The sequence below is a fragment of the Ictidomys tridecemlineatus genome, chromosome 7, assembly GCF_052094955.1.
Source record: "Ictidomys tridecemlineatus isolate mIctTri1 chromosome 7, mIctTri1.hap1, whole genome shotgun sequence".
Lineage (NCBI taxonomy): Eukaryota > Metazoa > Chordata > Mammalia > Rodentia > Sciuridae > Ictidomys > Ictidomys tridecemlineatus.
This window is the reverse complement of record NC_135483.1, coordinates 143,097,569-143,112,452: the sequence shown is the minus strand read 5'-3', so window position 1 is coordinate 143,112,452 and position 14,884 is coordinate 143,097,569. Positions and strand designations below refer to the sequence as shown.

General features: G+C 39.2%; 1 protein-coding gene across 1 annotated transcript in view; it reads left to right on the top strand.

The window, feature by feature from the left end:
- Positions 1–1,098: 1,098 nt before the first annotated feature.
- The window catches only part of Chn1 (chimerin 1), a 171,163-nt gene continuing 157,377 nt past the window's right edge, over positions 1,099–14,884 (top strand). Inside the window, exons 1-2 of the mRNA XM_005324616.4 lie at positions 1,099–1,253; positions 1,386–1,566. Of these exons, the coding sequence (XP_005324673.1) occupies positions 1,548–1,566 (19 nt within the window). The 5' untranslated portion in view covers positions 1,099–1,253; positions 1,386–1,547. The remainder of the gene's footprint in view (positions 1,254–1,385; positions 1,567–14,884) is intronic.

The window sequence follows — 14,884 nt, the reverse complement described above, 5'->3', positions numbered from 1 at the left end:
TAAAAGATACTTATATAATATTCTTAAAAGAATTGGGTGAAATTGAAAGAAAGGAGGAAAATGACATTAGGGAACCCGAGGAACTGAAAGAAGGAATATGCATGTAGGAAGAAATAAGAACCAAAGAGAAAATCTATACGATTGAATACCAAAATAGTATCAAGTCCCTAAGGGGGGAAATAAAAAACAACAAGAAAAAAAAAAAGGAATTTCTTAAATAGGGAACAATTATAGTAAGTAAATACTGACTTTTGAAGACATTAAATGGAAACATTAAATGAAAACATGATAAGAGAGCTTTTCAGGGACATCTTTTGGCTGATAATCTCAAGGCGTTATACCGCTCGTCGTTATTTAAGGCAAAGACAGGCGAGAAAACATCGTAGAAAAAAAAAAGATGTTGCCAGTGATTATCAGATAAATAACAAAAGCTCGGGGGAACACTCTTTTGTGGCAGAGGAGTGCCAATCGTAAGGAATGCTAATTTTTCTTTAGACATTATCAAAGAGGTATAATGTAGAAAGAAGAAAATTAGCTTTAAACATCTGCCTCTTAAATTATTTTAGGTAATCCCAGATGCTTTAAAAGCGACTCCCGTTTCCCCACGTATGACAATCTGATCACAACTACTCCTGGCGGTTCCCAAATCCTAACGTGGAGGAAAGTAACGTTCAGAGCCTTGGTCCGCGCCCGGCTGCCTTCTCCCGGGCTGCAGCTGGAGGTCTGTTAACCCTGGGGGCGCCAGAAGACACTATCCTCAAACGAACCCGGTCCCCAGACGACCCTGCCTGGGTGCTTGGTCTTCACCAAGCATCCTCCAGTGACTTCTGCTTTCGAGTAACAGTTCATCTTTTCTCTTCTCCGCGCCTCCTCAAATCCCATTCAAGAAAAAGCCTGGGATTTCAGCTCAAACGCACTCCGCCCCTCCCCACCCCGGCTCCCGGCTGCCGCCTCTAGGGGGGCGCGGGCGGGTCCTCCCAACCCGGGAGAGGAGGGCGCGCCCCCGCGCCCCGCGCGCGCCCGTTGTCATGGGAACGCACTCGGCCCGGCCGCCCGAGGGGCAGGCGGGAGGCGGCGAAGCGGCCGAGCTCGTGGGAGCCGCTATCGCAAGATGGCGTCTGCGAGGCCGCGGGATGCGGAGTGAGCGCGCCCCGCCGGGGGCTCTGCGAGGCTGCTCCGCTCCCCGCCGCCGCCACTGCGGCGCCGCCTCTTTGCCTGCTACTGCGCCGTGGCCCAGCCTCTCCGCCTCGCAGGTATCGCCGCCAGCGCGCTCGCCCGGCGTAGTAGTCGGATGGCAGCGACAAGTGCCGGCTCGTCCAGGGCTAGCGGGGCTCCTTTGGTCCGGGTGCGCCCAACAATAACGCGTGCATAACTTTTTCTTGCAGCGGCCCCCAGCGTCCGGGCCTGCAGATTCTCCTACCACGCCCCTCGGCCACCCGCTCCCTCCGAGGTGTGAGCGCGTCAGGCCGATGCCGTGATCTCTGGCCCGCCAGGGAGGAGCGCGTGGACTGGAGGGCTGAGGCGAGCAGGCGGCGAGCGCCCTTACAATGGCCCTGACCCTGTTTGGTAAGTGCGGTCTTCTACCTTCCCGCGCCGCCGCAGGTGGGCCGCGCCCCACGGCTGGGGGCCCCGCGCCCGGGGAGGGGCGCAGCGCACAGTGTTGGGCGCGGGCCGGGGCAGCGGAGTTGCGGCTCCCGGAGCGCGGGGCTGGCTCCCTCGCGCCTCTCCCATTGTTTCCTCTCCAGGCAGGGCCGATGGGCGTGTGCTCCCCTGGCCAATTCTGGTCTGGGAGGCTCTGAGGTCCTGGGTATTTTGTAAATGCACCGTACTAAGATGCCAACTTGGGAGCGAAGTTGTCTAGTTGTTTCCAGACCTACCTGTCCCAAGTCGGTAAATAAAGATCCTGGAAAGTTTATTTATTATGAACAAGATGTCTGAGCATCCCCAACCTCCCCAGAATTACCCAATGCATGTGTTGCTTCCTGTTGGATTGTTGGGGGATTTTTTTTGGATTTGGTATATTACATTGGGAAACAATGATTTGTGAATTTATTATTGGTTAAAATGGGAGATGGTTGCTCAAACGAATGAGATCAGACAGAAGAAAGTTGATTGTTGGTAGATAAACTGTAGTCAAGAGAATATTTTTGAGTATTCATTAGGAAAGAAATGTTATTCTTGTGATGTAATTACTGCAACACTATTGTTTCAGTGGCTGACTTTAAGGTGTTTTTTCCCTCATAATTTGCAGTGACAATAGGTTGGGAAGAATTAAGAAGATACATTGTTTCCTTTATAAAAACAGACTGCATTACCTTACTTCAAGAAAACTCAGTATGTGAAAATTTATAGACAAAGTATTAAATCTTGCTTCTTTGGAAAGCTTAATGAAATGCAATTGTAGCTACAAGGACACAGTCTTAGTTATTCACAGTATCAAGTTTCTAGTTAGGTTTTGATTATGTCATTTGACCAGGCAGATTAGAGGTGTCACATACCTTAAATGCTTTTTGATGTAAGTACTTCAAAGTGAATTAAGCTGCTTGTATCAGTTACTTTTATTTTCTCTTAACAACAGTAAGATTTTATTTTTCTTATCTGATACCTTGTATCTAATCTGTATTATTTAGTAGAAGTGATTCCTTAATTGTGGGCTTTTGTGTACAAAAGTTAAAATGATGGCTTTATTCATAGTTGATATTTTATTTATGAGGAGCTGTTGTAGCTAACAACTGTTGTAGAGTAAGATTTCCAGTGGATTTCTCTTTGAAACTATTTCTAATTCATTTTTCTTCCTGAAGAGAGATTCTGTATTGTCAAGCTTTGTTTTCAAGAAAGTAAGGTTTACAAGTCAAGCACATTTAGAATGCTGACATCCCTGATGAATGAAACAGATAAATTGGGGAAGATAATGCTCTTTTTAAAAGTAAATTTCAAGCTTTTGCCCAGGTGGAGATGAGGAAAGAAAGCACATGGAATTTGACCTCTTGAAGAAAGTATAAGAACCTGCTCCCATCCTTCTAAATGAATAAACCATCTTAAAAATTCTAACGTCCCCTTATGGAAAATAGAATTTCATTTAAAAAATTTACTTGGTTACAATGAGAACATGTCTGTTATGAAGCACAGTACACTTGTGAACAGAAGCTGTTAGAGCCACAGCTGTTTTTAAGTGCAGTTGTAGATCACTCATCATTCATCCGGATGTCTGTTATTAAAAACTTAAATTCCTTTGCCCAAAGACCCAAGGAAGGGCATTTTGTTTCTCTTATATATCCTCACATTTGAGAATATTGAATTAAAGACAAATATTAGAGGATTTGATTCAACTTGCCCAACTCAATGTTGTTATTTTGGGGGTTTTTGTGTGTATGTGAAGAGAAATACACAAGGGTGAGAAGAAATGGATTTGATTTTAGGTTTTTCAACCTTTTAACCAGTTGGTCTTAAGTCAGAAGCACTTCATATCCCTTTATAATTATTTTGTATTGGGGGGGAGGGGCACTGGACCTTTATATTTACTTTTAATCACCAGTGTAGAGGAGCAGTGAGATGATAAAAGTTATGTGAGATGGTGACAAGAAGCTAGATGGATGTGATCTGTCAGCCATGAAGTCACAGCTCAACAGTTTCCACCTATGGCTCCCTGCCAGGTTATCTTGCATATCTTGGTTCTATTAAGTAGCACAGGGCAACAATAGACTATAGTCTAGTTCCCTGCTTTGTGTTTGACATTTCCATTTAGCCTTTTTTATCAATGTAAGGAATGGTCTTTTGTAGGAAGTTAGTGAAAGTTAACTTTGTTTTAAAAAGTGAGAGCCTCTAAAATTTCCTAATTCATATACATTCAATTGTTTTTACTTGATAAGTACAAAACCTCAAAGATTTGTTAAGTTGAAGAGTTTAGACCATTTGTCAGCCTCACTATTAATCATCTTTATTGTTTAACACACTACTTAAACATTTTTTTTGTTGTTGTTGTCAATGGACCTTTATTTTACTTATTTGTATGTGGTGCTGAGAATTGAACCCAGTGCCTCTCACATGCTAGGCAAGTGTGCTACCACTGAGGCGCAGCCCTAGCCCAACATAATATTTTTTAGTGCAAATTTTATGTTTTATTCTTTAATGGGAGAACCAGTCTTGAGTCTTTCATGATTTTATGGTCTTATTTGGGTATTGAAAATGTGCATCTTTGAAAGTTCAAAGATTTGAAACCATTTTTGTTCACCTCTCAAGTGAACTTATCTCTGAGTATCATTTTTGATATAATTTTTAAATCACTGTATTTCAAAACATTTCCAAATGTAGTTCAGACTTCGCTTACTCATTTTGCTTTTTTATCAACAAACTTCTATTTGCAGGAGACATGTTCCTTATTTAATGCTAAATAGTGATGGTACTCCATAGTTTTCCCCAGAACTATAGCAGATGCACCTAATTCAGTACCTGATTCCATACAGTTGATGGTGCTAACTCCCTAACTCCATGTGGGCTTTGTTGAAACTCCCCAAGTAGGGAGCAGGGAAGTACCTGATCCCAAGTAATTACTGGGATGATAGAAAAGTCTGTGTTTGTCTAATTTAGATTTTTTTAGCTGATGTACCTGACAGAGGTCCTGAATGGCCGTACCAATAGAACCTTAGCTGGCAGAGTTTGGTGAATAAGCATTTTTCCAGTCATCCCTTGGCGAGAATTTCTGTCATGAAGCTGTGGTTTATAGCCCTGACCAACTGATGAGATTGCGAACTGAGTAAGATCTCCAGGCTAACTGAACCTTGAATAATACTCTTCTCTTTCTGAGTAGAGTTAGTTCTGGCACTGCACACCCTACCCCTGCTTCTTTCCTTCTTATTACTATTTAGTCACCATCATTACTATTTTGGTTCAATTCTAATATTTATGTTTTTTTAAAAATATTTTCCTATCTTTTCTCAGACCCGCTGCCATAAAAGCCTTTTCATTATCTTTATTTAGCATTTATCACTACCCTGGCACAACTACCTGTAGATGTCCTTTATAAAGATCCTTTGTAGCAATTAGATGGCAGTGGCACATTTTCTGCGAGAGTTAGGTAATTTTCTGATTTCCCATATAACTGTACCGAAATTAAAATTTATTTTCAAAGAGACAAGTCAGCTGAACATTTTCAGTTTGATTTATTTGACCAAAAGCTAATATTAAAGGAAACTCCACTTGACTACTCTCTGCTGACATTTTTATTTTTTAGTCCAAAGAATATGAGAAGGTGGCCCAGTGGTGAGAGCCCATCTGCCTTTCTCTGAATGTTCTGTCTTTTCAGCTGTCATCAAAATCACTGTTCTGCAGGTGCACACCTATAATCTCAGCTACTTGGGAGGCTGATCCAGACCAACCTCAGCAATTTATCCAGACCCTGTCCCAAAATAAAAAAAAAAAAAAAAATTAAAAAGGTTTGGGTATGTAGCTCAGTGGTAAAGTGCCCCTGGATACAATCTTTAGTACCAGTAAATAAGTAAATTGATTAATTAAAAAAATCAAAAGGACTGGGGATGCATCTCAGTGATAAAGCACCCCTAGGTTTAGTCCTCAGTACAAAAGAAAAGAAAAACAAAGCCAAAAAAAAAAAAAAACCACTATCCTTAATTGAATACTTGTCTGCGTTTCTTCTCTTAACCAGTATAGTCAAAAACTTAATATGTCAGCTTTAATTTCTTTTAATGTGTGGAGATCTGGTACCATGGAAGAGTGATGATGTGATAAGGAATATTGGTGATGAAGTTTTTTGAGTCACTTCTGTCTCTGCAGATTACCATAGTGTAAGTAGCCTAATATTTGAAGAGAGAAGATAGGGATATGCATAATTATAAAAATTTGATATTTTTAAAGAGTTTTAACTTTCTTTTAGATTAGTTTTATTTGTCTTTCTTAAAAAAAAATTACCCTCAGCCTTTTAGGGTTGTTCTCTCCATGAAAATTTAATACCAGAGATATTATACTGTATATCTGCATATAGACTGGATGTATATCTGCTGTATGCATAAAAGGAGTAAGGTTTTTGACTTCCAGGTTTTTGACTCCATCGTTTTACACTAATTTAAAACAACCATAAGAATATTGGGCAGAAAATTACTGTTTGGTCATGCTTTATATATCATAATAACAGTTCTAAAGGAATGACATTAGTAAAATGTTATACGTTTTTTCTTATCAGATCAGTTCAACTTATGAATCAATAGTTTGCTATTATCAGGAGAGCAGTCATTAGTAAAGAGGATGGAGGTATAGTTATTTTTTCAATAAACTGCAATATGTAAGCTGAATGAACTCACTGAACATTCTGTGCAAATTTAACTCAAGTCCTTAAGCCTGGCCTAACTGATTTATCAGCCATAATCATTCTTACATAGAATATGATTTTCATAAGCTTCAAAACAAGACAGGAAGAAACTTAGAAGATAGGAGAGTGTGACCATGTTTTACATTTAGTCACGTTGAATTAAAAAATCAGTTCTGACAAAGTTATAAATTTATATTGCTAGTTTGGAACCTTATTTTTATAAAAGTGAATATATTAAAAACCACTGCATTTTACACTTTAAAAGGGTGAATTTTGTAGTATGTGAATCATGTCTCAATTAAGCTATAATTAGTAGAAAACTCATCTGAGCTTTAAAAAAGAAACAGTTTAAAGAAACATATTTAAAAAAGAAAGAGGGCTGGGGATGTGGCTCAAGCGGTAGCGTGCTCGCCTGGCATGCGTGCGGCCCAGGTTCGGTCCTCAGCATCACATACCAACAAAGATGTTGTGTCCTCCGCCGAGAACTAAAAAATAAATATTAAAAATTCTCTCTCTCTCTCTCTCTCTCTCTCTCTCTCTCTCTCTCTCTCTCTCTCTCTCCTTCCTCTCTCACTCTCTCTTAAAAAAAAAAAAGAAAGAAAAGAATTCTAGTTTTAAAAGAATAGCTTTATATCCAAGAATCTTTTAGAGCATTTTGGGTTTTAAGAAAGTTTTTTTTCCCCCTCTTTCTTCACTGAAGAGCAAAAAACATAATTAAAAACTGATAGTTAAAAATATTCCTACCTGTTTTCCGGGTGTTTTCAATTGAGAAAAGTAAGTACTTCTTGGGAAGAGTTAATGCTGGCAATTGAGTTATTTGTGGGAGAAGGGAAGATGAGTCAGGCCAGGCCTGTTGCCAGCTGCTTAGTGGCGGTGGCTTTAGGCCACCTCATTGTTTTAAATTCAGCTCCACTGAAAGTTGTTCCTTTCTTTTTCCACTTTTTACCTTTCAGTTTCACTGGGCTGCATGCATTTTATGGTGTAAGGCGAGCTGAAAAAGGATACAGTCCAAGAAACATCTCTACTTGACATCTCTACTCATCTCTTTTATGACCACAAATTTGGCATTTCATCAAGCTGCATCGTCTTCTAGGCTCTTTAAATGGCTAATCCTTCCTAATTTTCTCATGTCCTCCATTAGCACATATCTTCAGTTCATACTGTATGTTCTTTTTTTTTTTTTTTTTTTAATGTAGAACTTTGTCACTGTTTCCTAGCTCCTTAATGGCTGGGAAATTACTTTGGTAGAGATGACTTTAAGATTTGAGTAGCTTTTGCTATACAGGACACACAGCAGATGAGTGCTGTAGATGTCCATTTGAGGAATGCTTGACTGAAATAGTTTCCCCCGCAAAACTTCCATGGTTAATGAGTCTTACAACATTAAAGTTAAAACCTGATTTTTGGCATGTACCCATGAAGAATACCATGCTAGATATAGATAGAAATCTTCATACAACATGAAACAATTTCTCTACTGAAGATCTGAAAGAGGTAAGACATAGGGCGAGCATTTTGATTGAGGGAGTTATGCTGTAAACAAAAAGAAAGTTGAATTTTTGTTTAGAGGTGGGGCATTACTAAGAAGGGCTTATAGGAGGTGGTATAAAAAGCAAAACAGTATGAAAAAGCACAGGACATTCTGGGTTGGGGAGGAAATGGACGATACCAGTGAGAGAAAGGGACCCATGCATAGTGCTGTTTAATATTTTTGCTGAGGAGTAGCTCTGAAGCCTGGAATGTGCTTTCCTGTTTTGTGATTTGTTCACTCGTCCATTTGATGGATATTTATTAAGTGCCTAATATGTGCAATGTATGTATTAGTTCCTGCCTTCAAGGGAGATATATTTCCAGTAGAGGGGAGATAGAGATTTAAAAATTCATATAATGTGAGAGGTAGCAAGTGCTGTGAAGAAAAATAAAGAGTGAGAGTTATGGAGTTCCTCTGTCCATAGGGGTCAGGGAAAGCAAAAGCAGCAGATGAGGACAGAGAGGCAAATGGGGGAGAACCTCAGAGGTTCTCTAGGACTCTGAATCATGGTTAAGTTGTTTAGATTTTGCTCTGAGGTGGGAAACTTATGCAGGACAATCCTTCTATAGGTGACAATATAGGGGAAAGAGCTTGGATTTTGGACTAAGCTACACTTAATCCTTTCTCTGCTGAGTGTCAACTATATATATGTTCTCATCTCAGTTTTTTATGTGTAAACAGGGCTATTAATTCCCTTCTGTTTGTGTAGAAGTAAATGAGATTGTGTATTTAAGGTTCTTAGCACAGTGGTTGAAAACACATAGTTAATTTTGTCACCAATATGATTGTTACTATAAATATAAACAAAGCTCCAAGATACTTCATTTATTTGTTTGTTGCTTTATGCAGTGCTGGGGATGGAACCTTGGGCCCTGAGCATACTGGGCAAGGCTCTACTACTGAGCCACATTCCCAGTCCCTCTCCATTTTTTTTTTTAAACATCAGAAATTTATTAGTTGCTCAAAACATTACATTGATCTTGACATATCATATATCATACATTTGTTTCAAATAGGTTATGAATTCTTATTATTCCCACCTGTACAGATTACAGGATCACATTGGTTATATAGCCACATTTATACATACTGCCATAATAGTGTCTGTTGTATTCTGCTGCCCTTCCTATCCCCTTCCTATGCTCCCTCCCCTCCATTTGTTTTTAACAAGTCTGTTGATCATCTTGAAAAAAGTGGTTCTGCAATATTTCTGGGTATGTGCGCGACTAAAGATCTGCCATGTGATATTGCAATATTGTCTGAGAATACTTTGGTGGAGACAAGGTTCAGGCTGCTCACAGCAAAGATCAGACTTCCATGGTAGTGGCTAGCCACTCTGATGCTTTTGTTGTCCTTCTTTGGGAGGTAATCCAGACCAGATGCATGACTTTCCTTCTTGACACATAAATATGCAAATAACTTAAGTTCAATATCTGACACATAATAGGTGCTCAATCCAAGTTTTTTGAGTGAATAAATGGATGAACAAAGAATAAACACATAACAGTGGTGTATCATTCTGTACTTATAATCTGTGAACAACCTTGAATAAACTTAAATATTTGCTTTCACTTATCTTTTTTCCTTTATTCCTTTATTTTCCTTATTCTTTATTATTTTATGTTTTTCTTGATTAGAGTCCTCAGTTGAACCCTATTATGGTTTAGGTATGAGGTGCCCCCACAAAAGCTTCTGTGTGAGAATACAAGAGCATTCAGAGATGAAATGATTGGGTTACAGCCTTAATCTAATTAATGAATTACTCCAGTTGAATGGATTAACTGGATGGTAACTGTAGGCAGGTGGGTGTGTGCCTTTGTGGCTTATATTTTGTCCTTGTGTTGTGGAGCGCTCTCTGCTTCTCGATTCTCAAGTCCTGAGCTGCTCTCCTCTGCCATGCCCCTATGCCATGGTGTTTTATACCACCTTGTGCCCAGAGCAATGGAGCTGGCTGTTTGTGGACTGAGACCTCTGAAACTCTGAGTGCCAAATAAACTTTTCCTTCTCTAAAATTGTTCTTGTCAGCTCTTGTGGTCATGGCAGCAAAAAAACGAACTAAAACAGGCACTTAAACCTACCTCTTGCCAGGCGTCATGTTGCACACCTGTAATCCCAGTGGTTGGGAAGCTGAGGCAGAAGGATCACAAGTTCAAAGCCAGCCTCAGCAATTTGGTGAGGCCCTAAGTAACTCAGTGAGACCTTGTCTCTAAAAAGAAAAAAGGGCACCCCCTGGGTTCAATCCCCAGTACCAAAAACCCACACAAAAAAAACAAACCTAACTCTTAGAAATGGTTAATCGAACAATTAACTTCCCTACTTAAAATCCACTAGTGGTCCCATTCCATTCCATTAAGTCCATATTCCCTAGTTTGCCTGTAAGTTGTCAAGATACGATCCCTTCTTACCCACCTGTCTGGCTTTAACTCTCACCATTTCCTCCTTGAAGGCTGTTTATTAGCCATACTGAATTACTTGAAGTTTCCAGAAACAGTTTGCTCAGTGTGCCTTGGGTAGCATCATTTCCCTAGCTCTTCTTTGCCCTCCCTTGTTCTACACATCTTTCAACACTAGGCATGGATAGTCATCTCTTCAGAGTAGCCTTCCTTTGTGAGTTACCCCTTTTCTCCGTCCATAGTGCCCTATATACATCTCTGCCCTAGCTTCTATCAAGTGGAAACATAATGGATAGTTTAAAATTTTCTGTTTCCTGGATTAGATGAAGTTTTCTTGTGAGAAACTGTGCATTCCTTCTTTATCCTTACCACCAAGGTCTGATGATACCAGTTACTCAATAAATATTTGAGTGAATGGTGGAAATTATGGAGTCTACTATAGCTCTTATATTTGGGAGTTAATTATCAGGCCCAAATCTTATGATATACACCCTGTATTTTCTTTTCATCTTCTTTTTTTTTCATTTTGTTATTTGATTCAGTAATATGCCATTCTGTCATCCTGTGGTTCCATACTCCACTATGTATTCCTCAACTGCAAGTTCAATGCCTTGAATAGAATAGAAATCTCTCTGGGATCATATTCTTTGAGGTCTAAATGTAGTATTCCTAACAACCTGCAGATGTTTCTAAATTATTTGTCATAATTATATAACAAATTTCACTTCATTAAACTATTGTTCATTTTCATTTTAGTAAAGAAATTACACATAAATTTGGTTGGTTGGTTCATGTTTTACCCTGACCTTAGGGAACTTAATCAGATTGAGTAGGTATTTGGTATGAAAATGACTAACTTAACATTTTAGAGGTCTGAAAATTAAAAACAGGATAATCTTTAATGATAATAAATTTGTGTGCTACATGGACATTCCCACTAGTTTTCATTTTGTTTGCCAGAAGAGCATATATAAACAACTGTTTAAACATTGATACTTATAAGTGGGTTCAAAAAGAGTTATGCCTCTTGTTATTCTTGTAGGATACAGTGTAAAAAGATGGAAAATAATTAATGTGAGAATTTGTTTTTCTCGGTCTTGATAGTTTTATCTTCTCCCCTGGATCCTTTCTCTCTAATTACAACTATGCCTTGCTATTCCATGTGATAAACCCTTTCCTCAACTTTTTGGTATCACTATAAACATCATCATGAATTATTAATGTCTTTCCCATTGCCAAGGATTATTGAAAGACCAGTCTGTATGTCCCACCACCATTTTCTACATGTTTGTTTATTCTTTAACCTTTGTCTTCCGTCTCTTTCCAACCACAGTGCCACAGAGACATAAAATTGTTTTATCATAATTACTTATGGGTGTTTTGTGAATGTCATTCATCCCTAGTGACAAGATAAGTTGACAGCTGTTAAAGAGAAAATGTTGTTATTTGTTAAAATAGCAAGGAAGATTTTATTGAAGATGATCATGATAAGTGTTAATGCTGTTGTAAAAAGAGGGGAGAGAGAGAGAGAGATTGAGATTGACTACAACATACAGTAACAAAGCAATTTGAGGGGGTAGTAGATGGAGACATCAAAGGCTGGGGGAATTCTTGCTAACCTCACCTAACAGTATTCTTGTTGAGGGGAGGCCAGGGTGATCACATATTAGTGGTGGGGTAGGAGGAATTATATTAGATATCAAGCCCGGCACAGCAACTCACACCTGTAATCCCAGCTACTCAAGAAACAGGCTGGGGCTGGGGATGTGGCTCAAGCGGTAGCACACTTGCCTGGCATGTGTGCGGCCCGGGTTCGATCCTCAGCACCACATACCAACAATCAAAGATGTTGTGTCCGCCGAGAACTAAAAAATAAATATTAAAAATTCTCTCTCTCTCTCTCTCTCTCTCTCTCTCTCTCTCTCTCTCTCTCTCTCTCTCTCCTCTCTTAAAAAAAAAAAAAAGAAAAAAAAAAGAAACTGAGGCTGGAGGCTAGCCTCAGCAACTTAGTGAGACCCTGTCTCAAAGTAGAAAATAAAAAGGGCAGGATGTCACCGAGTGTTAGAGCACCCTGGGTTCCATCCCGGTACTGCTGCAGGAGCATAGAGGGAGGAAGATTAGACAACAAGAGTGATCAGCTATCAGAGGTGGGGGGATTTAGTAGGTGTGTAGCAGCCTTCTTGTAAAAACTAGGCTATACAGGCCTGGCAAGGACCAGGGTCAAGGTTGAGGCCTGTTTGAGAAGAGGACCCAGAGGAACCTGACTAAAGTTTGGTCAGAAGAGTACCTTGTCATAACTGTCACCTTATATTTTGCTTCTGTTCAACTGGAAGTGCTTTGTCAATTAATAGCCAACATCCAGTGGTGCTTTCTTAATTCTCATATTTAATCTTTCTGCACTCTTTGTTATTTTTGAAGTCTCTTTCTTCTTGAAATTTTTGTTTTCCTCTTTTTTCAAGTTGTTGTGTTCTGCTGCCACCCCTTTTCTTCCCTTCATCATTTCTTTGTTTCCTCTGTTGCCCTGAATGACTTCTCTCTTGCAAGTACATAAGCTTCAACAGTGAGTGCAGTGTGAATGCTCCCACCTCCATCTCCAGCCCCATTCTTCATAGGCTCCAAGTCTGTATCTGGATTGCCTGTGGACACTTTAGCACTAAAGCCTTACTGTTCATTTTTCTGTCTTTTGCTTGCCTCTGATAATTGATCAGCTGCTAACTCTTGGAGGACTGTGCAAGACTTTCACACCTATTTCTTTCTCTATTTTAACTTTATAGCTCTGCCCTTCCTTTCTGTATCCTCATGCCTTTCTCCACCCCCTGCCACTTATCAGAAAGAATCCCTTCATCTTCTGAGTTATCATTTATATCTGTAATGCGTTTTATTTGTAATGCATTCTATTCATAGTAGTTATATCTTGTCATATCTTTTCTGGGCTGATGGCTTCTCTAAGGTAAGGTCTATGTCTTTCACATTTCTGTAGCCCATTTAATGCTTGAACTTGGCACAGTGATTCACACACAGTAATGTTCAAAAAATATTTGTTAAGTGAATAAAATAGCTCTTAAACTATGGTAGTTCTGTAGTTTGTATCCAGAGTAAAAATGTTAACTATTTTTTAGATTTTTTTATTATCATTCCTTTGTAATGCTTTAACTGAGTTAGCAATAGTTTATATCTTAAAATGTCTCACATATTGTTTTTGTTGCCCAGTTATCTTATTTTCAGTCCTTAAGAGAAGTGCATAGATTCTATTACTGTGGGCTTTGTTGCTCTTGTCAGCATAATTTTTTTTCCCCAAAAGTTTGTGGTGAAATTATGGTAGCTTTATACTGTTTTATGTCTTACAAAAACCTCTTTAGACTTTCAAAGCAGAGAAGGGACAATGAACAGTATCTGTATACACAGGATTTGTTAATCCAGGTTGACAGGCTTGTTCCTTTAATGTTGCCAAGTGTCTGGTATTCAACTGGCTATAAACCTCCTTCTGGAGAGAACTTGCTGAAGGTAAAAATGATGAAAGCTTCTGGTTTGATAACTGTTCTCTGTTCTTTTAGAATTTTCAGGTCATTAACAGGAAGATGGTGAAGGGAAACACTTTCTGTTCAAGTCTCCCCTGTGTTTTTGTTTGTTCATTTTTTTGTAATACTGGGGCTTAAATCTAGGGCCTTGCACATGGTAGGCAGGCCCTGTGCCCTTGAGCTGTATCTCCAGTCTTTTTATTTTATTTTGAGATAGGATCTCACCAGGTTGCTCAGGCTGACCTCCAACTTGTGATCCTTTGCCTCAGCCTCTTAAATAACTGGAATGATTCCCATGTACCACCTGCTGGTTTTTCCATAGTCTTCCTTTCAGACATCAGTAGGTTAGCTAAGTTCATAGGATATTTGCAGATTAGTCCTGTGCTTAAAAATTGTCTTTTAAGTGTTCTTTTGTTGTTATCTCCACATTTTTTATTGGTGCATTATACATAATGGTGGAATTTGTTGTTACATATTCATACACACACACAATGTAACAATATAATTTTGCCAGTATCACTCTCCAGCACTTTCTCCCTCCCTCCTCTTCTCCTACCCCTGGTTCCTTTCCTCTATTCTACTGATTTCCCTTAGATTTTCATGAAGTTGACCCCCTTCACCCTTCTTTCCCTTTTTTTCTCTCCAGCTTCCACATATAAGAGAAAACATATGATCTTTGACCTTCTGAATTTGGCTTACTTAACATAATGTTAAAGTTCCATTCATTTTCCTGCAAATGATATAATTTCATTCTTCTCTGTGGTTGAATGAAACTCCATTTTCTTTATCCATTCATCCATTGGTGGACACCTAGGCTGGTTTCACAGTTTGGCTATTGTGAATGTGCTGCTATAACATGGTTATTCGTGTATTGCTGTAGTATGCTGACTTTAATTCTCCCATTGGTATAGCAGGGTCATATGGTGGTTTCGTTCTTTTGAGGAAGCTGCATACTGATTTCCATAGTGGTTGTTATTTGCAATCCCACAAACAGTGTAAAAGTGTTCCTTTTTCTCCACATCTTTTCCAGCATTTATTATTACTTATATTCTTGATGACTGCCATTTCAACTGATATGAGATGCAATGTTAGTGTGATTTTGTTTTGCATTTCCCTAATTGCT